This window comes from Schistocerca nitens, chromosome 2 (assembly GCF_023898315.1).
Source record: "Schistocerca nitens isolate TAMUIC-IGC-003100 chromosome 2, iqSchNite1.1, whole genome shotgun sequence".
In the NCBI taxonomy this organism is placed as follows: domain Eukaryota; kingdom Metazoa; phylum Arthropoda; class Insecta; order Orthoptera; family Acrididae; genus Schistocerca; species Schistocerca nitens.
In genome coordinates, this window is record NC_064615.1 from 427756030 (window position 1) to 427778428 (window position 22399).

The window sequence follows — 22399 nt, forward strand, 5'->3', positions numbered from 1 at the left end:
GGTTACTATGTAAAAGGAATTCCGCAGAAAATGCGAAAAAGCAGCGATTTATTTTCGCCTGGCTTTGTAACTTCTGTGGCAGCGTCATAAGTGGCGAGACTCTCCTCTTTGTGTGCTATCATGTGCCAAAATCTCATGTCGATATCGAAAACCGTTTATGAAATATGAGAAATGTTGTGGATACTTCACTGTGGCTTTAGCGCTGGCACGTGCGGTCGCAAATGAATGAACTACACTCCTGGAAATGGAAAAAAGAACACATTGACACCGGTGTGTCAGACCCACCATACTTGCTCCGGACACTGCGAGAGGGCTGTACAAGCAATGATCACACGCACGGCACAGCGGACACACCAGGACCCGCGGTGTTGGCCGTCGAATGGCGATAGCTGCGCAGCATTTGTGCACCGCCGCCGTCAGTGTCAGCCAGTTTGCCGTGGCATACGGAGCTCCATCGCAGTCTTTAACACTGGTAGCATGCCGCGACAGCGTGGACGTGAACCGTATGTGCAGTTGACGGACTTTGAGCGAGGGCGTATAGTGGGCATGCGGGAGGCCGGGTGGACGTACCGCCGAATTGCTCAACACGTGGGGCGTGAGGTCTCCACAGTACATCGATGTTGTCGCCAGTGGTCGGCGGAAGGTGCACGTGCCCGTCGACCTGGGACCGGACCGCAGCGACGCACGGATGCACGCCAAGACCGTAGGATCCTACGCAGTGCCGTAGGGGACCACACCGCCACTTCCCAGCAAATTAGGGACACTGTTGCTCCTGGGGTATCGGCGAGGACCATTCGCAACCGTCTCCATGAAGCTGGGCTACGGTCCCGCACACCGTTAGGCCGTCTTCCGCTCACGCCCCAACATCGTGCAGCCCGCCTCCAGTGGTGTCGCGACAGGCGTGAATGGAGGGACGAATGGAGACGTGTCGTCTTCAGCGATGAGAGTCGCTTCTGCCTTGGTGCCAATGATGGTCGTATGCGTGTTTGGCGCCGTGCAGGTGAGCGCCACAATCAGGACTGCATACGACCGAGGCACACAGGGCCAACACCCGGCATCATGGTGTGGGGAGCGGTCTCCTACACTGGCCGTACACCACTGGTGATCGTCGAGGGGACACTGAATAGTGCACGGTACATCCAAACCGTCATCGAACCCATCGTTCTACCATTCCTAGACCGGCAAGGGAACTTGCTGTTCCAACAGGACAATGCACGTCCGCATGTATCCCGTGCCACCCAACGTGCTCTAGAAGGTGTAAGTCAACTACCCTGGCCAGCAAGATCTCCGGATCTGTCCCCCATTGAGCATGTTTGGGACTGGATGAAGCGTCGTCTCACGCGGTCTGCACGTCTAGCACGAACGCTGGTCCAACTGAGGCGCCAGGTGGAAATGGCATGGCAAGCCGTTCCACAGGACTACATCCAGCATCTCTACGATCGTCTCCATGGGAGAATAGCAGCCTGCATTGCTGCGAAAGGTGGATATACACTGTACTAGTGCCGACATTGTGCATGCTCTGTTGCCTGTGTCTATGTGCCTGTGGTTCTGTCAGTGTGATCATGTGATGTATCTGACCCCAGGAATGTGTCAATAAAGTTTCCCCTTCCTGGGTCAATGCATTCACGGTGTTCTTATTTCAATTTCCAGGAGTGTATATCAGATTAATTTCCTCGAGATTAGTGACATATAGGGATCTTCACCCAAGTCTAAAGAAAAATTCGCTATATTGGGTAAATTTGATACCCAGCAACATATTATGTAATATGCACCAAACTCTAATTCATAGCGACCCCTTTCTTTTTCATTGAAAACTTTCTCTAATTTCGCGCAGTGTCTTAGTTCCATGCAAATATCACAATATCTAAGACCATATACGAAACGACTGGTACATCATCATGAAGCTGATATATAAAGCTATACGTAAGGCAAAAATGAAATGTTTTTACCCAATAGTTTCTATAAGATCGTTTGAGAAAGATCGCAGGGTTTGGGCCTGGATTTTGTCAGCACCGACTGGCCGAATGGGGAGAACATTGTCAGCCTCCCCTTCCGAACAAACGAATGAACTAGCCACGGGCTTTAGACGAAAGTGGCTCACTGCCGCCTCGGCCACCGTATCCTGGGTGGACTCTATACCTCACAGTAAAATTTTTCTATCATACTAAAGCACTCACTAGCTTTAGGAACTATATTTATTACACGTTATTTGCTCTGGTGGAGCAAACATCTTACACATTCGAAGTATGTGAATGTGATGTAGGCCTATCTACATCTACATCTGCATTTATACTCCGCAAGCCACGCAACGGTGTGTGGCGGAGGGCACTTTACGTGCCACTGTCATTACCTCCCTTTCCAGTTCCAGTCGCGTATGGTTCGCGGGAAGAACGACTGCCGGAAAGCCTCCGTGCGTTCTCGAATCTCTTTAATTTTACACTCGCGATCTCCTCGGGAGGTATAAGTAGGGGGAAGCAATATATTCGATACCTCATCCAGAAACGCACCCTCTCGAAACCTGGACAGCAAGCTACACCGCGATGCAGAGCGCCTCTCTTGCAGAGTCTGTCACTTGAGTTTGCTAAACATCTCCGAAACGCTATCACACTTACCAAATAACCCTGTGACGAAAGGCGCCGCTCTTCTTTGGATCTTCTCTATCTCCTCTGTCAACGCGACCTGGTACGGATCCCACACTGATGAGCAATACTCAAGTATAGGTCGAACGAGTGTTTTGTAAGCCACCTCCTTTGTTTGTGGACTACATTTTCTGAGGACTCTCCCAATGAATCTCAACCTGGCACCCGCCTTACCAACAATTAATTTTATATGATCATTCCCTTTCATATCGTTCCGTACGCATACTCCCAGATATTTTACAGAAGTAACTGCTACCAGTGTTTGTTCCGCTATCATATAGTCACACAATAAAGGACCCTTCTTTCTACCGTATTCGCAATACATTACATTTGTCTATGTTAAGTGTCAGTTGCCGCTCCCTGCACCAAGTGCCTATCCGCTGCAGATCTTCCTGCGTTTCGCTGCAATTTTATAATGCTGCAACTTCTCTGTATGCTACAGCATCATCCGCGAAAAGCCGCATGGAACTTCCGACACTATCTACTAGGTCATTTACATATTTGGTGAAAAGCAATGGTCCCATAACACTCCCCTGTGGCACGCCAGAGGTTACTTTAACGTATGTAGACTTCTCTCCATTGAGAACAACATACTGTGTTCTGTTTGCTAAAAACTCTTCAATCCAGACACACAGCTGGTCTGATATTCCGTAGGCTCTTACTTTGTTTATCAGGCGACAGTGCGGAACTGTATCGAAAGCCTTCCGGAAGTCAAGGAAAATGGCATCTACCTGGGAGCCTGTATCTAATATTTTCTGGGCCTCATGAACAAATAAAGCGAGTTGGGTCTCACACGATCGCTGTTTCCGGAATCCATGTTGATTCCTACAGAGTAGATTCTGAGTTTCCAGAAATGACATTTTACGCGTGCAAAAAACATATTGTAAAATTCTACAACAGATCGATGTCAGAGATATAGGTCCATAGTTTTGCGCATCTGCTCGACGACCCTTCTTGAAAACTGGAACTACCTGTGCTATTTGGTCCCGGCGGAGGTTCGAGTCCTCCCTCGGGCATGGGTGTGTGTGTTTGTCTTTGGATAATTTAGGTTAAGTAGTGTGTAAGCTTAGGGACTGATGACCTTAGCAGTTGAGTCCCATAAGATTTCACACACGTTTGACCATTTGAACCGGTGCTATTTTCCAATCATTTGGAACCTTCCGTTCCTCTAGAGCCTTGCGGTACACGGCTGTTAGAAGTGGGGCAAGTCTTTCGCGTACTCTGTGTGGAATCGAATTGGTATCCCGTCAGGTCCAGTGGACTTTCCTCTGTTGAGTGAAGTACTGACGGAGTACTGCACAGGATATAAACCACTGACACGCGTCGAAAGCTGTTTAACTTCTAATATTGTTGCTACTTATTGTTACCATTCTGAAGTTTCTCATTTTTTTCCCTTTTTTTTAGAGACGCGCTGATTGTGACTACGTTGGACACATGTACAAGTATCTTAGCAGGCTGCACCATATTCTCCATCCTTGGAAACCTCGCCTATGAAATGGGAGTAGACGACATTTCTGCAGTAGTTAATAGTGGGACTGGACTAGCTTTTATCTCGTACCCTGATGCCATCGCGAAGTTCGAATTTGTACCGCAGGTGAGAGGAAAAAAAATAAGTTGAGGAACTAGAGCCTACATAAATGATGAGGTGACCAGCGCATCAGGACCTGTTTCCCTCCTATTTTCAGTTGTTCGCGGTGCTCTTCTTCTTCATGCTCTTCGTGCTGGGCGTCGGCAGCGCCGTGGCGCTGGACAGCGCCGTCAATACTATCATCCGCGATGACTTCCCCAGCATCAAGCAGTGGATGGTCGCTGCCTTGACGTGCGTAGGCGGGTTCCTCACGGGACTGGTCTACATCACACCGGTGAGAGAAGCCATACTTTTTCCAGATAGCCTTGCGCAGGAGCCTGATATACCTCACACTGAATTGTAAGATATCAGCTATTCGATAGTACTGCTGAGAACATGGTAATAGCACTGATGAATTTTAGTCGTTAATTACTGACAAGGGAACCTCCCCATCGCACCCCCGACAGATTTATTCATAAGTTGGCACAGTGGATGGGCCTTGAAAATCTGAACACAGATCAATCGAGAAAACTGGAAGAAGTTGTGTGGAACTATGAAAAAAAATAAACACAATATACAAACTGAGTGGTCCATTCGCAAGATAGGCAACATCGAGGGTAGTGTGAGCTCAGGAGCGCCGTGGTCCCGTGGTTAGCGTGAGCACCTGTGGAAGGAGAGGTCCTTGTTTCAAGTATACCCTCGAGTGAAAAGTTTACTTTCTTTATTTTCGCAAAGTTATGATCTGTCCGTTCGTTCATTGACGTCTCTGTTCACTGTAATAAGTTTAGTGTCTGTGTTTTGCGACCGCACCGCAAAACCGTGCGATCAGTAGACGAAAGGACGTGCCTCTCCAATGGGAACCGAAAACATTTGATCGCAAGGTCATAGATCAACCGATTGCTCCACAGGAAAACACGTCTGATATATTCTATACGACACTGGTGACGGCATGTGCGTCAAATGACAGGAATATGTTGTCAACCCGACTAACTTGTACACTTGGCGAATGGAAAAAAAGATTCTTCTACCTTGCCCGATTTAGGTTTTCTTGTGGATGTGATAATCACTCCCAAAAACTGATGAAAACATAAGAGTTTGTCACATAACCTGAAAATAAAAAATTAAACTTTTCACTCGAGGATACACTGGAACCAAGGACCTCTGTTTCCGCAGCTGCTCACGCTAAGTTATGATCTGTCCGTTCGTTCATTGACGTCTCTGTTCACTGTAATAAGTTTAGTGTCTGTGTTTTGCGACCGCACCGCAAAACCGTGCGATCAGTAGACGAAAGGACGTGCCTCTCCAATGGGAACCGAAAACATTTGATCGCAAGGTCATAGGTCAACCGATTGCTCCACAGGAAAACACGTCTGATATATTCTATACGACACTGGTGACGGCATGTGCGTCAAATGACAGGAATATGTTGTCAACCCGACTAACTTGTACACTTGGCGAATGGAAAAAAAGATTCTTCTACCTTGCCCGATTTAGGTTTTCTTGTGGATGTGATAATCACTCCCAAAAACTGATGAAAACATAAGAGTTTGTCACATAACCTGAAAATAAAAAATTAAACTTTTCACTCGAGGATACACTTGAACCAAGGACCTCTGTTTCCGCAGCTGCTCACGCTAACCACGGGACCACGGCGCTCCTAAAGTAATAATAACCTTGACGTTGCATATCTTACGCATGGACTACTCAGTTTGTATATTTTGCTTACTTTTTTCATAGTTCCACACAACTTCTTCCAGTTTTCTCGATTGATCTGTGTTCAGTTTTTCAAGGCCTATCAACTGAGCCAACTTATAACTAAATCTGAGAGTGGTGCGATGGGGAGGTTCCCTTGTGAGTAGCGCCATTTAATTTAAATATTCCTTAATCGGAATAAATTTTGTTTGCAACAGTGTAAACTGAGAGCATCGAACAATCGAAAAGGTAATTAACTCTATCTACTGCTTCTAGCTAATATAGTATCGTATGATCTAGCCCTTTTCCGTCTAGCAAAAATACATATGTCCTTTGCACTTATCTAAAAATTTTTTCCCTATTTTAGGCTGGTCAGTGGATATTAAATCTCGTCGACTATTACAATGTAACTTTGACATGCTTTGTGCTGGCTTCGATTGAAATGGCAGCTGTGGCGTGGATATACGGTAAATACTAAATCATTTCATTTTTTCATTTTAGTTACATGAATATAAGTTACATATTCTAGCCACAGTCCACATAGCTTCCATGAATTTTGAACCAAAGACTTCGGGAAAGACTACATCGTAATATTAATAAGCCTATGTATCACGAAATATAATCGCAATGCTGCTTTCAACTAGTAATAAATATATAAAAATCGCAAGGACAGCCAATTGTGCTATCCAAACTGTTACTAAAATAAGTATTTGATAATTACTTGACTGTTTTACAAATACAATTACAGTTGATTTACGTAACATTAAACGTAATTTCCTTTTTTTAGTCTTGAAACTGTAGCCACGAATGAGACGAAGCAGAAAAGCCCTGTAATATTAACCCTACTAGAAATGATCGTGTTCGTTTAATAAAAGTGACGGAACGCTGATACGTCTGTCATCAAAAGTGCCCAAAACATAAAGTACGTAAACTCTGAAGTAGGTATTACCAAGAAAATTTTCGCTTTTTCCGGGATTAATTGAGTATTACGCTCACACAGATTGAACAGATTATTAATCTTTGCCAAACAAGTAAACAAGGCCCTACACTGGCTTGGAATACCATAGCATGAAGACTTGTGGTATATCACCAGATGCACAGGAACGGCCGAACTGTTCTAGACGCTTCGGTCAGGGAACCACGCGACCGCTGCGGTCGCAGGTTCGAATCCTGCCTCGGGCATGGATGTGTGTGATGTCCTTAGGTTGGTTAGGTTTAAGTAATTCTAAGTTCTAGGGGACTGATGACCTCAAATGTTGAGATCATTTGTGCCATTTGAACCACTTGCATAGCAACGCACATCTGTCAGAATCAGAGCTTTCCCACAATCTAAATACTTCACCGATGGGAGCTCACTATTTTGTAACCGGCTGCAACTGACGAGCTTAATACAGGACTCTACACAACGCGAACATTTCTCCAACATACGCCAACAAATAACAAGCAATTTAACGACAAAAACTGCGCAACATGCAAGTGTGGGAATAACACTCAGAAACACAGACAATAGTCATATGAATACAATGAAAGCGGTAGAAAAATACAGACTGAAAGTATTTTGCGTTACTACCAATTACTCGGTAATGTTGCAAGAATGAAGGCAATGTTGGTAGCTAAAGTATTTGCCACAAATGCACTCTCTGGTAGTTAATTGGCGCAGATAACCTTGCCGTTGAGCGCCCTTAAAGTCAAAACACGGATTAGGAAGTTATTTAACGAATGAAATAATTTTTATTTATATGCTTGAAAGCTACTGAAAATAATACTCAAAAAGTTCTGGGTTGTGATTACGGGGAAGTGCAGAAATATTGATAATATGCAAAACAGCTGCAACACAAGTGGTAATTTTCTTACATTAGTATTCGCAACATTAGTTCACGAGAGATGTGCTTCACAACGTTTACAAAGTCAATCATCACTTGACTTGTGTTGTTGGCGTGTCTTCGTCCAAGCTGCTGGTACATGATGCACTAGTACACAAGGTGCGTCACTAATTATTGCCAGCTAGAATAACTCCGGAAGTATGATAGTAGCTGAAAGGTTTGTGGGACAAATGTTGCATGGGACAACGGGGGCCATAATGTGACGTTGGTTTTTTGTTGCTAGGTGGGGTCGCTTCAGAGATATGAAGGTCAAATTTTTTTTTAATGGAATACTATAGTTTGGTACTTATTTTCTGATAGCGGCTGTCAATATGAACCCAATGATGTGTAACGTAAGGTCTTTGAAGGTCAACAAAGGTCAAAAAGGTGGCATGAACGTCAATTTACAGAAGGTGTTCGAAGCGTTGACCATTCATATCAATGCAGTGCTGCATTCTTCTTATCATGGACTGAGTGTTATTCCCTATCACATCGGCACTTATAGAAGCACATGCTCAGACAATTCGCTCTCGTATATCGCGCAAATAGTAAATGTTCACCGAATACGGTGTATCCACCTAACGTGCCATTAACATGTGAACACCATTCGACGGTTTCGAATACAACACTAATAGGATTAGTAAGAGCAGTATCGTCGAATCAAGCGAATGTGAATGATGTATTCCTTCGAAGAACAAGTCGATACGATAATCATTTACGGAGAATGCCAATGAAATTCAGTGAGAGCTACAGACTTATACGCTGAAATATATCCTCAAAACACGCCGTACATTTAAATATATGTATGATAAATTGAGGACAACTGTATCTTTAACGCATCGGAAATATATCCGGCAAAGGAAAGTTACTAACGAGGAAACGGAAATTGGTACTCTTGCCACTGTGGTTCGAGATGCTTGTGTTGGTTGCCGTCAAATCGCAAGGAAATCTGGAATGAGCCAGAGTAGTGTTGTTCGTGTTCTGCATCGCCATAAATATCTTCCATACCACATCAGTCTCCACCAAGAATTAACTGGTTCGGATTGTATGCGTCTCATTGAATTCTGCCGATGGGCTGAACTTCAGATTCAGAGGGATGACACATTTATTAATTGATTTTATTTACTGACGAGGCTACATTCACGAACCATGGAAATGTTAATTTGCATAACATGCATTGTTGGACAACTGAAATCCATGTTGGCTTCGGCATGTTGCACACCAAAAACCGTGGTCGGTGAATGTATGGTGTGGGATTGTGGAGGACAGAATTATAGGCCCCTATTTCATCGAAGAAAATGGTAATGGTAGGAAGTACACCACATTCCTGCAAGAAACATTAGGTCTGTTATTGGAAGAAATACCTTTAGGAACAAGGAACAGAATGTGGTATTAACACGATGGGTGTCTGGCACATTTTTCGCTGAAGGCTAGAAATGAGTTGCAGACACAATTCCCAAATCGTTGGTTTGGACGCGGAGGAGATGTGTCGTGGCCGGCTCGTTCGCCAGTCTTGACGTCTCAGGATTTTTTCTTGTTGGGATTCGTAAAAGACATTGTTTATAAAGTCGTTCCAACTACACCTGAAGATATGCGAGAGAGAATTGTCAGAGCATGTGCTTCGATTAATGCCGATATGGTAAGGAATACCATTCAATCCATTATAAGAAGATCGCAACACTACGCTGATCTCAATGGTCATCACTTCGAACATCTCATGTAAATGGACGTTTATGCCACCTTTGTGACCTACGTTGACCTTCAAATACCTTACTGTTACACTTCACTGGATTCGTCTCGATAGTCGCTGTCAGGAAATAAGTACCAAACTATAGCATCCCATTAAAAAAAAACAAAGTTGGCCTTCATATCTCTGAAACGACCCCACTTAGCAACGAAAAACCAACGTCATATTTTGGGCCCAGTTGTCTCATGTAACATTTGCTCACAAACTTTTCAGCTACTGTCATGCTTTCGGAGTTATTATTGGTGACAAGAGTTAGTGACTCACTCTGTAAGCACGCTAAGGAACGCTTGTTCGTGAATGCAGCAGAAACGTGCGATTATAGATTCCTTTCGAGTAGTGTATCTGCACCTGGTAAAGTATATCAGACGTACTTTACTCAACTAACACGTGGTGTGTTCCGACGTCACAGCGTTTGTTAACCACTTCTGGTTACAATTCGAATTTTGTAGTTTATCGTACGGCTACGACTCGAAGCACTTCATGTACCACGGTCTACAATATGAAAGTAAATTAACATATTTCTATTTTAATTTGTCAATCCACGGTAGGCACTAATCAGTTTATGCTGTTCACACTGGATACCGTACGCCCACTAATCACGCGACTTGACGATTTGCACATCGTATTTCCAAGATTACTGTTTGAAATGTCAGTGGTGAGCACACGATGAGAAGCACGTTCAATTATTAGCTTACCTGTCTGCGGTAAGTACCGAAGACATGCGCACAACACCGATATAACAGATTCATAACAGCGGCCACGAACACAGCGCGACACGACAGTCCTTTCCTGCTCGCTCCGTGGATTCCTTCGGTGGCTTTCATCTGTCGATCTCTCGATAAAATCCTCAAGCTCAACTCATCTTCCCCGGCACTACACGGAGTACGATGTTTTACTATTTCACATGAAACCGCAATGTTATATCATCATTTTCGTGTAAATAAAAATGAATTAAGTATTATTTTAACAAATGTGCAAACACAGGACATCAGAAATGTGGAAAATAACAATTTCACAAATAGCTACCACGTAATATATAGAAACAGACTTACAAAATCTGTACCGAAATAAATCTCTCCAATGTGTGAAGAAAATACAAAGAAAGGAAAGAAGAGAACAAAGGGGAAAAAAAGGAACAAAAGAAAATAAATTATATCGTACAGCAGTGGCACCTTCATATGGGTATGTAACTGTAGCTGGAACCTAGGTGTGGTTTGTTGTTTCACAATAAACATCTCCGAAAACAATGTAAATCGGGTAAAGGCCCGGGAGAACAGTTGAAAGGAATGGATAGCCCTTTGAAAGGACATTGTAAGATTATCAATAAAAGTAAAAGAAGAGTAATGGAACGTAGTCGAAGTAAATCAGGCGACGCTGCAGGAATTAGAGCAGGAAACGAGGAACTAAAAGTAGTTGATGAATGTTGCTAATTGGGCAGCGAAATAAATTATAGTGGTCGAAGTAGGGGAGATATAAAATATAAACCGGCAATAACAAGAGAGTTATTTCTGTAAATGAAGAATTTGTAAACATTTGATTTAGATTTAATCGTTGGGAAGTCTTTTCTGAAGGTATTTGTCAGGAGCGGAGGCTTGTATGGAAGAGAAACGTGGACGATAGGCAACTCAGACAAGAAGAGATGCTGTACTGAAAAATATTGCTGATGAGTGGATGGGTAAATCGAGTAACAAGTGAGGAGGTAGTCAATCTAACTGGGAAAAGAGAATTTTATGGCGTAAATATACCAAAAGAAGGGATCGGATGATGACACACAACTTGAGGCGTGAAGGAATCGTTAATCTAGTAACAGAAAGAAGCGTCTTTATGCGGAGTGGAGGGTGTGTAACGAGTAACAATTGCAGAGTGAGATCAAGGCTCGAATGGTCACATGTTTCGGTATGTACGCAGAGATAAAAAGGCTTTCTGAAAATAGACTAGCATAGAGAACTGCATCAAACTGGTCTTCAGACTGAAGTCACAACAATAAAAACGGAAACCCACAGTTCTTAGACCTCCATGAACCGATGACGTCATGTTGTTGTTGTTGTGGTCTTCAGTCCTGAGACTGGTTTGATGCAGCTCTCCATGCTACTCTATCCTGTGCAAGCTTCTTCATCTCCCAGTACCTACTGCAACCTACATCCTTCTGAATCTGCTTAGTGTATTCATCTCTTGGTCTCCCTCTACGATTTTTACCCTCCACGCTGCCCTCCAATACTAAATTGGTGATCCCCTGATGCCTCAGAACATGTCCTACCAACCGGTCCCGTCTTCTGGTCAAGTTGTGCCACAAACTTCTCTTCTCCCATATCCTATTCAGTACTTCCTCATTAGTTGTGTGATCTACCCATCTAATCTTCAGCATTCATCTGTAGCACCACATTTCGAAAGCTTCTATTCACTTCTTGTCCAAACTATTTATCGTCCATGTTTCACTTCCATACATGGCTACACTCCATACAAATACTTTCAGAAATGACTTACTGACACTTAAATCTATCCTCGATGTTAACAAATTTCTCTTCTTCAGAAACGCTTTCCTTGCCATTGCCAGTCTACATTTTATATCCTCTCTACTTCGACCATCATCAGTTATTTTGCTCCCCAAATAGCAAAACTCCTTTACTACTTTAAGTGTCTCATTTCCTAATCTAATTCCCTCAGCATCACCCGACTTAATTCGACTACATTCCATTATCCTCGTTTTGCTTTTGTTGATGTTCATCTTATATCCTCCTTTCAAGACACTGTCCATTCCATTCAACTGCTCTTCCAAGTCCTTTGCTGTCTCTGACAGAATTACAATGTCATCGGCGAACCTCAAAGTTTTTATTTCTTCTCCATGGATTTTAATACCTACTCCGAATTTTTCTTTTGTTTCCTTTACTGCTTGCTCAATATACAGATTGAATAACATCGGGGAGAGGCTACAACCCTGTCTTACTCCCTTCCCAACCACTGCTTCACTTTCATGTCCCTCGACTCTTATAACTGCCATCTGGTTTCTGTACAAATTGTAAATAGCCTTTCGCTCCCTGTATTTTACCCCTGCAACCTTTAGAATTTGAAAGAGAGTATTCCAGTCAAAATTGTCAAAAGCTTTCTCTAAGTCTACAAATGCTGGAAACGTAGGTTTGCCTTTCCTTAATCTTTCTTCTAAGATAAGTCGTAAGGTCAGTATTGCCTCACGTGTTCCAGTGTTTCTACGGAATCCAAACTGATCTTCCCCGAGGTTGGCTTCTATTAGTTTTTCCATTCGTCTGTAAAGAATTCGTGTTAGTATTTTGCAGCCGTGACTTATTAAACTGATAGTTCGGTAATTTTCACATCTGTCAACACCTGCTTTGTTTGGGATTGGAATTATTATATTCTTCTTGAAGTCTGAGGGTATTTCGCCTGTTTCATACATCTTGCTCACCAGATGGTAGAGTTTTGTCAAGACTGGCTCTCCCAAGGCCGCCAGTAGTTCCAATGGAATGTTGTCTACTCCGGGGGCCTTGTTTCGACTCAGGTCTTTCAGTGCTCTGTCAAACTCTTCACGCAGGATAACACGGTCTTCTCTAATCACTGCATCCGTTAGTAACGACGAGTGAGTGATATTGCTTGGTATGACTTTTTTCTTGCAGGTACCACGCTTCTTTTATCTGGGTCAATTGTTTTTCGGTATGAAAGATACCTTGTGCCATGTCAAATATTGCCCCCCCCCCCCCCCCCTACTCGGATAACTGAATGGTTATGTCACTTGAAAGGTTGGAAGACGGCCAGGCCGTATCGCCTTAGCAATGTCATGACCTGAGTGTCACTGCAGTGTTCAAACTAACTATCGGGTTATTCAGTCTGTCCCAGGAGGAGTAGTCGATATACAGGTATACGACAGGAACGATCATTTAAAGCTGAAACTTCATATAGAGTTTCCGAGATAGAACTCATTTGATGTACATTGTTATTTATTTTCTATATTATTCCTACATTGTCAGGTTTATTCATGTGCAGCAGTTAGTAAACGTTACACCACGCACTTTACAAAGTATCAATTGAACAATATGTACGTTTAACACGTTCACGTTAGGAATTCGACTTACCGGAAAGCGCCTACAGAATTCTTCGACATCAGTATGGGTACTGCCACCGAAGAAGCTGGAAACGTACGCCATATCTGCATATTATTCGGATGTGGCATTTTAGCAAGTGCGTGTATAAACACAGTTAACGGATGCTTATCTCTGATACACTCTCAATCCCTGGCACTACTTCACTCACAACACACCATCGACAACTGCGCTCTTACCCAGAGGCACAACGGGCTAGTTTAAAGGAAAAAGCAACGGGGTATGTTGGGGTAGAATAAAACATCAAAGAGGCTTGGTGGGCAAGACACTTACTTGCACTCCACTGACCCAAAAACAAATGTGCGTTAAATGTGTTCTATCTCGGAAACAATTCGGAATACAGCAGATGTCCATATGGAGCTTTTCAATCAAATAAGCGTTCCTGTCATCCCTGAATATTGACCATTCCTGCTGAGACAAACTGTATGCGTTTTAAAATCAAAATACCCAATGAGCCACCCTTTCGCTCTTACAAGGGAACCTCCCCATCGCACCCCCCTCAGATTTAGTTATAAATTGACACAGTGGACAGGCCTTGAAAAACTGAACACAGATCAATCGAGAAAACAGGAAGAAGTTGTGTGGAACTATGAAAAAATAAGCAAAATATACAAACTGAGTAGTCCATGTGCAAGATATGCAACATAAAAGACGACGTTAGCTTATCAGCGCAGTGGTCCCGTGGTTAGAGTGAGCAACTGCGAAATGAGAGGTCTTTGGTTCGAGCCCTCCCTCAAGTGAAAATTTTACTTTCTTTATTTTCGCAAAGTTATGATCCGTCCGTTCATTCATTGACGTCTCTGTTCACTGTAATAAGTTTAGTGTCTGTGTTTTGCGACCGCACCGCAAAACCGTGCGATTAGTAGACGAAAGGACGTGCCTCTCCAATAGGAACCGAAAACATTTGATCGCAAGGTCATATGTCAACCGATTCCTCCACAGGAAAACACGTCTGATATATTCTTTACGACACTGGTGACGGCATGTGCGTCACATGTCAGGAATATGTTGTCGACCCACCTAACTTGCACACTTGGCGAATGGGTAAAAAGATTCTTCTACCTCTCCCAAAAAAGTGATGAAAACATAAGAGTTTGTCACATAAACTGCAACAAATGAATGCAACAGTTTCACAATCGCACAGTTTTCCCTGTTCTCTGTCAAAACATATGTTTTTTACGTTTTCAAATGTTTCCATGCGTAGACCGTCAAATCCTGTATATGTCCAAGCAAATCTGAACATGTCCTGGAATTTTGGAGAGCGAAGTTGATTATGTGTGAGTGCCTGAACTTTGATAATTATCTGAAAATAAAAAAATTAAAATTTTCACTCGAGAGAAGACTTGAACCAAGGATCTCTCGTTCCGCAGCTGCCCACGCTAACCACGGGACCACGGCGCTCGTAAGCTGACAATATACTTGATGTTGCCTACCTTGCCCATGGACTACTCAGTTTGTATATTTTGCTTATTTCTTTCATAGTTCCACACAACTTCTTCCTGTTTTCTCGATTGATCTGTGTTCAGTTTTTCAAGGCCTATCCCTGTGCCAACTTATAACTAAATCTGAGGGGGGTGCGATGGGGAGGTTCCCTTGTTAGTATTAACTATTTAGATCCCTGTATACCGATGGTTCGTGGCTCTTCCTGCGTCACCACGAGCAGGTCAATTTCCATCCATTTAAGACCTGATTCCTTCAGAAATTGTACAGTAGTACATTGCTTCATCATGGTGCAATAGCACAAAGGAGTACCCAAGTCTATTACTCTGTTCTTAGCATAGATCCCTAATATAGTAGATATCGACTCCTTAGAAACCGTCAGTTAATTGTGCCCAGTTTGCAATGAAAACTTATCTCCAGCTTTTGATTTTTTTTCAGTGTTTACTAAGTAGACTAAAATATGATGTACTTTTCCAGGAATGGATAACTTCTGCCAGGATGTAGAATTCATGCTGGGACACAGAGTGGGAATGTACTGGAGGATCTGTTGGGGTTTCATTACGCCTGTCGTGCTCATATTGGTTTTGATATACTCTCTCGTTACATCTACTCCACTCACGTATACTGGAAAATACTACGACGACGCGTCATATGGTAAGTGATTTGCATTAAAATGGATATTTGTGTTCTTATTAAACTAACTGTGGACTAATGCAGTATTAATTACAAAGAACGAAGCGGACCGATGGTAACTGCTGTGTAGAAGGTAAAAATATCTCAGAAAATTATGTATAATACGTAAAAAGATATACTACGTGGAAGAAATGAAAAGAAGTTTTTGTTTAAACTCCGACTGGAGATGTAGTCGTATGGTACTAGATCTGGGGTAGTTGGAATGGAATATCAGTTACACATACAGATAGCTAAAATCATACTCTAAAATCCGTTAAGAGATGGTTCATAACATCCAAAATAATTAATAAGTACTTTTAATGTGAATTATAGTATTCATATCACAAATGATTTATGTATGATTATCAAAGTTAAAGTTCGCGAATAAGTATAGGACGACCAAAAAGATACGGACACGAATTAGTTAAAATTCCCAATGTTTGAGATTATTAAATAACATATGTGCCACACGGAAACTATAAAACGTACGCGTAACCGTATGTAATTGTGAAGTGACTGGTAATAAAGGATTCCGATAAAGGCGTGTTTTTCACATCGGTATGTGCATGACAAATTTTCTGTGTCCTTGCCCATAAATATCGTTCCCATCTCCATCGACGTTGAACACATGTCGATAAGCAAAATGGTGATGATTCCTCCTCTTCATTGTCATAATGTATAGACATTCTCCTAAAACGGAGCGTCCATAAAACTTTAATCTGATCATAAAATTTTTTTATATTTGTTCCAGTCACGACATAGAGATGAAACCAGCCTAAAAATGTTGTATGTTTAAGTACGTTTAACTAAGATCAAGAAGGAGCATAAATCTTCCTCGTCGTCTACAGTCTTGGTGTCAGTATATTTAGCAGATATTCAGTTGAAGCATATGATTGGACAGTTCGTGATAGGTTGTAACAATGATTGGAAATATTTTTCCAGTACAGTATCTATGATTTATACAGACAGCGCCGAAGAAAAATATGTAATGCGCTTATGTGAAGAGCGTGTGGCACCAAGTTCTCGGGCCGCAGTAACTGATCCATCGCCAGGAGGAATCATGTTAAGACAAACGCAGACGTCCTCCAACTAAACGGGCCGTACACTGTCTTACTACTCAAACAACTGAAGAATTCTGAACACTGTTTCTTGCATATTCACTTCATCACTGATATAACAAGACTGCTTGACATAAAACACCTAGTCTGAAATGAATGTTATCATCCTAAAAATTGTGTAGCTTTAGCAACAGATTTTTTGTGAAAAAAGCCGCCTAAGTCGCTATTAAAATGTTGTTTCGTTGTAACGCCGTTTCGGCTACTGCCACCATAAGAAATCAAACAGATTTTGAGTTACAGAACGAGATTCAGTATCGGTATTAAAAACAATGCCTAGCCTCCTCGAGGCGATTTGGCATAGGTTTCAATACTGACGTTGACTGTACTTCTGCAGTTTCTAAGCTTTTTGATACCTGATGATGCCAATAGTCGAAACGGCGTAATAAGTGAAAGAAAATTTTAATGACAGTTTAGACTATATTATTAACAAAATGTTCACAATGTACGCAATCTGATACACGAAATTCATTTCCTTAATAAATTCAGCAACCAATGCTGAACAGTTTGCACTCCGTACTCACGAACCTGTACACGTTTGTGTAAGGCTCACTTACCGAACATTTTGGTATTATAATTTATGTGCGGCCGTACAAAGTGACTTCTTCAAATGTTTCGCGAAACTCTTCTCACTGGGCTTAGAAAAAAGAAGTAAAACTTTGGTTTAAAGCCCTTCAGACGGCAAGATCAGGAAAGACGGCGCACATGCCAGTGTTAGGGAACGATGGGGAATGGCGAAGAAAATCGGTCGTTTCCTTTTCAAACGGGACACCCGGGTATGTAACTTAAATGATTTGGGAAACCATGGAAAACGTAAATCTAGATGGTCAGGCTGGGATCTGAACCTCTGTCCTCCCAAAGACGAGTCCACCCATTGCCTTAATCACTGCTCGGCCCCACTCAGAGCTAGGTACTGTAGCAGCTGACATTTACACAGCGTATCTTGTTAGAAGATACCAAAACTTACGCAGAGGCAGCATGTGAAATTATATAGATTTCTGGCTACTTCCTAAAATCTTTAAATACACTAGAATGTGCAATTACTATGAGATTGCTTCCTTCAGGTTTTACTTCTTCGCACACTATTTCCTCTACTGTTTAAGTTAAACCTTAAGTTCATGTTGCAACGCTTTCCATACAAACTAAATTGTTTTTTATTTGCAGTGGCGGCCTGGACTATATTTGGTTTTTCTGTTCTGCAGTGTCCGTTGTGGATACTATATATTCTTGCGAAGAACAGATCTGGTCGCACTTGGAAAGAGGTAAATCTTTATATTCATTACATTGTTTCTTTAATTTATATTACATACTTCCACGCTGAATGAAGGGTTATAGAAATCATACAATGCAAGCTTATTCGACTGGTATTTATTGTCTTTGGTGGCATCTGATGTGGAGATTTAGGTCGGGAGTAAGGGCAAATTTTCTATCTCACTACCCACCATAGGCTAAATAGATAAGTTGTTACATTATCTATGTTTACACCTTTCATAACAAATACTTTAAATGTTTATCTGCTAACATCAGCAGAAGTGTACAGAAACCCTTGCATATCCGTTTACGATTGCACGAGACTTGACTCTGCAAGGATATCAACAAATTTCGTCCGAACAATAAAGTAAATCGACTTGCGCTGGGATCAGCGTAATACTCAATACAATTCTGCAGAACTAAAATATTATCTACATCTCATCGAATTTTGAATACAGGCAGAGATGCTACAGAAAATTAAAAAAAAAGAGAATAGCAGGTGTACTTCTGTAACTGTTTCGTGTAGGTAATTTTGTTGATTATGTCCATAACCCAGGACGTTGGAGAGAACGTGGCGAACACGAATTTTATACACTTCTCTTCCGCTTTGGCCAAAATGCTATCTAGATTTGAATCGGATACATCTGATTCGACCATCACTGTACACAAAAACGACCTCAGCTACGAGGCGTGTTATCTTAGTAACGCGCTCGACACGTACACATCTTGTCCAAACTATGGCGGAAGAAATTTTCACCGCAAATATTGACCGGTAAGCCAGTTATGTTCCTTAGGCTCCTCTTAAAGCCCTTTTCTTCTCCACCCAGCATTAAAGTTTACGCAACCGGTGTCGCTTGTAGTAAGATTATCGAGCAGCGGGTGCCAATATATTGGAGTGCACATATTGTTACATACTCTACCAGCTGGGGCTACTAAAACATAGTTTCGAATCTAGAAAGTAGCCTAATAATTTACTTTGTCTATCAGTTGTTAGTCACAGCCATTGTAACTCATTTTTACTTTATTTGCAATTAAATGATCATGTTCTGAATTAAAAGCTCTTCTTGAACTACACTGCCTGACAAAAAAAGTGAAGCACCCGGAGAAGACAGGGTCGGATGTTAATTTAACTTCGTACACGTACACGCTGTGGGAGGTTATATAAATGAGCAGAGATTCAGTTCTCTGTGACATACACTGAAGAGCCAAACAAACTGGTACACCTGCGTAATATCGGTAGGGCCTTCAAGAGCACGCAGAAGTGCAGCAACACGACGTGGCATGGACTCGAATAATGTCTGAAGTAGTGCTGGAGGGAACTGACACCATGAATCATGCAGGGCTGTCTATAAATCCGTAAGAGTACAAGGGGAAGGAGATATCTTCTGAACAGCACATTGAAAGGCATCCCAGATGTACTCAATGTTCATGTCTGTGGAGTCTGGTAGCCATCGGAAGTCAGATGAGTGTTCCTGGAGCCACTCTGTAGCAAATCTGGATGTGTGGGGCATCGCATTGCCCTGTTGGAATAGCCAAGTCCGTCAGAATGCACAATGGACATGAACGGACGCAGGTGACCAGACAGGATGCTTACGTACGTGTCACCTGTCAGAGTTGTATCTAGTCGTATCAGGTGTCCCGTATCACTCCAACTGCACATGCCCCTCACCGTTGCACAGCGTACACCGGCTTGAACAGTCCCCTGCTGATATGCCGGGTCCACGGCAGGAGGTTGCGTTCATACCTGTACACGTCCAACCGCTCGATACAATTGGAAACGAGACTCGTCGGGCTAGACATGTTTACAGCCATCAACAGTCCAATGTCGGTGTTGACGGGCCCAGGCGAGGCGTAAAGGTTTGTGTCATGCAGTCATCAAGGTTACATAAGTGGGCCTTCGGCTCCGAAAGCCCATATCGATGATGTTTCGTTGAATAGTTCACACGCTGACACTTGTTGAAGGCCCAACACTGAAAGTTTGCAGCAATTTGCGGAAGGGTTGCACTTCTGTCACTTTGAACGGATCTCTTCAGTCGTCGTTGGGCCCGTTCTTGCAGGATCCTTTGTCAGCCGCCGCGATGTCAGAGATTTGATGTTTTACCGGATTCCTGATATTCACGGTACATTCTTGAAGAGGTCGTGTAGGAAAATCCCCACTTCATCGCTTCCTCGGAGATGTTCCGACTGTAGTACCAGTTTCAAACTAACTCAAATCTTGATAGCCTGGCATTGTAGCAGCAGTACCCGATCTAACAATTGCGCCAGACAGTTATTGTCTTATATAGGCGTTGCTGTCCGCAGCGCCGTATTCTACCTGTTTACAAGTCTCTGTATTTGAATATGCATTTCTGTACCAGTTTCTTAGGCGCTTCATTGTAGAAAGGCCGCCATTAATGCTGTTCGTGTTTCATGTTGTTGTAGGGTAGATACAGGGGAGAACAATGTCAGATCTACGTAATCACTGTGAAGAAAGCATAGATGCCGCGTATTCGTGTGAGACAGCATTATCAACACCTGACAGAGTCTGGAAGGAGCATCGCTGTGGGTCACCGCTGGTCGACCAATCGAATCACACTATATGCAGATTTGTGGAACATTCGCATGTGCCTGTGGCCTATTGTTACGGTCGACAACGTTTGACCACTATAAGAGAGAATTTCCGTATTGTGCACCAATCACGCTGCAGCCCATTCAGATATGGCCATCCATCTATGAATGAATAATATACGACGGTCACTCCAAAAGAAATGCACACTATTTTTTTTTAAATCCATCTTTTATTCTACATGTCTGAAAGTTTTACAGTGTGCAGATACATCCATTAGGAACAATATTTTCATTTTTCCACATAATTTCCATCCCTCTCAACTGCCTTACTCCAACTTGGAACCAACGCCTGTATATCCGCACGGTAAAATTCTGGACCGACCTGTTGGAGCCACTGTTTGGCAGCGTGCACAAGGGAGTCATCATCTTCAAACCTTGTTCCACAAAGAGAGTCTTTCAGTTTTCCAAAGAGATGATAGTCACATGGAGCCAGGTCAGGACTGTAAGGCGGGTGTTTCAGTGTTGTCCATCCGCTTCCATGGTTTTTTGTCTGACATGTGGCCGTGCATTGTCGTGCAACAGCAAAACATCCTGTTTATGCCGATGTGGTCGAACACGGCGCAGTCGAGCTTGAAGTTTCTTCAGTGACATCACATACGCATCAGAATTTATGGTGGTTCCACTTGGCATGATGTCCACAAGCAAGAGTCCTTCGGAATCGAAAAACACCGTAGCCATAACTTTTCCAGCAGAAGGTGTGGCTTTGAATTTTTTGTTCTTGGGTGAATTTGCATGATGCCACTCCATTGATTGCCTCTTCGTCTCTGGTGAAAAATGATGGATCCATGTTTCAACACCTGTCACAATTCTGCCAAGAAATTCATCTCCACCATTCTCGTACTGTTCCAAAAGTTCGCTGCATACCGTTTATCTTGTTTCTTGATGAGCCACTGTCAACATCCTGGGAACGCACCTGGCACAAACCCTTTTTAACGCAAACACTTTCAGCATTCTGCAAACACTTCCTTCCCCTATCCCAACGTAGCGTGACAATTCGTTCACTGTGATGCATCTGTCAGCAGTTACCGATTCGTTAACACTCTGTACATCGTCTGGTGTGTGTGCAGTACGAGGCATGCCGCTGCGAGGACAATCCTCAATATTGCCGTGCCCGCTTTCATCACGTAACTTGCTAACTGTACCGACTAACTGTACTGCGATCGACAGCAGCATCTCCATACACCTTTTTCAACCTCTTGTGGATGTTTCCCACTGTCTCGTTTTCACAGCACAGGAATTCTATGACAGCACGTTGCTTCTGACGAACGTCAAGAGTAGCAGCCATCTTGAAGACATGCTGTGAAGGCGCCACTCGCGGGAACAGGTTGAACTAACTTTGAAAACAAGCGGGAAGGATGTATCAACACACTGTAAAACTTTCACACATGCAGAATGAAAACTGTATTTTTACAAAAATAGTGTGCATTTCTTTTGGAGTGACCCTCGTACTTCCTGTAAAATTGGTCGGAGACTACCAGCAGCCAGACTACCGAATTAACGTCCGATGCCGTTAACAGCAGAACACAAGCGGCTGAGTTTGGAATGGGGCCGTGGCCGGAAAACATGGATTGCTGATGAATGGAGTCGCACTGTGTTCAGCGTTGAATCCCGGTTCTTCACTACATCCATGACGATCGTTGCCGAGTATGGCGCCGATCTAGGAAGAGGTCTCATTCATCCAAAGTTTTGGGAAGGTCA

General features: G+C 42.8%; 1 protein-coding gene across 2 annotated transcripts in view; it reads left to right on the top strand.

Annotated features, from left to right (window-relative positions):
* LOC126236294 (sodium-dependent nutrient amino acid transporter 1-like) overlaps positions 1-22399 on the top strand; it is a 180360-nt gene that overhangs the window by 155127 nt on the left and 2834 nt on the right. For both annotated transcript variants that reach the window (XM_049945484.1, XM_049945485.1), the window contains 5 exons: positions 4044-4233; positions 4325-4501; positions 6266-6365; positions 15534-15710; positions 18008-18105. In XM_049945484.1, coding sequence (XP_049801441.1) covers positions 4044-4233; positions 4325-4501; positions 6266-6365; positions 15534-15710; positions 18008-18105 — 742 coding nt within the window. The remainder of the gene's footprint in view (positions 1-4043; positions 4234-4324; positions 4502-6265; positions 6366-15533; positions 15711-18007; positions 18106-22399) is intronic.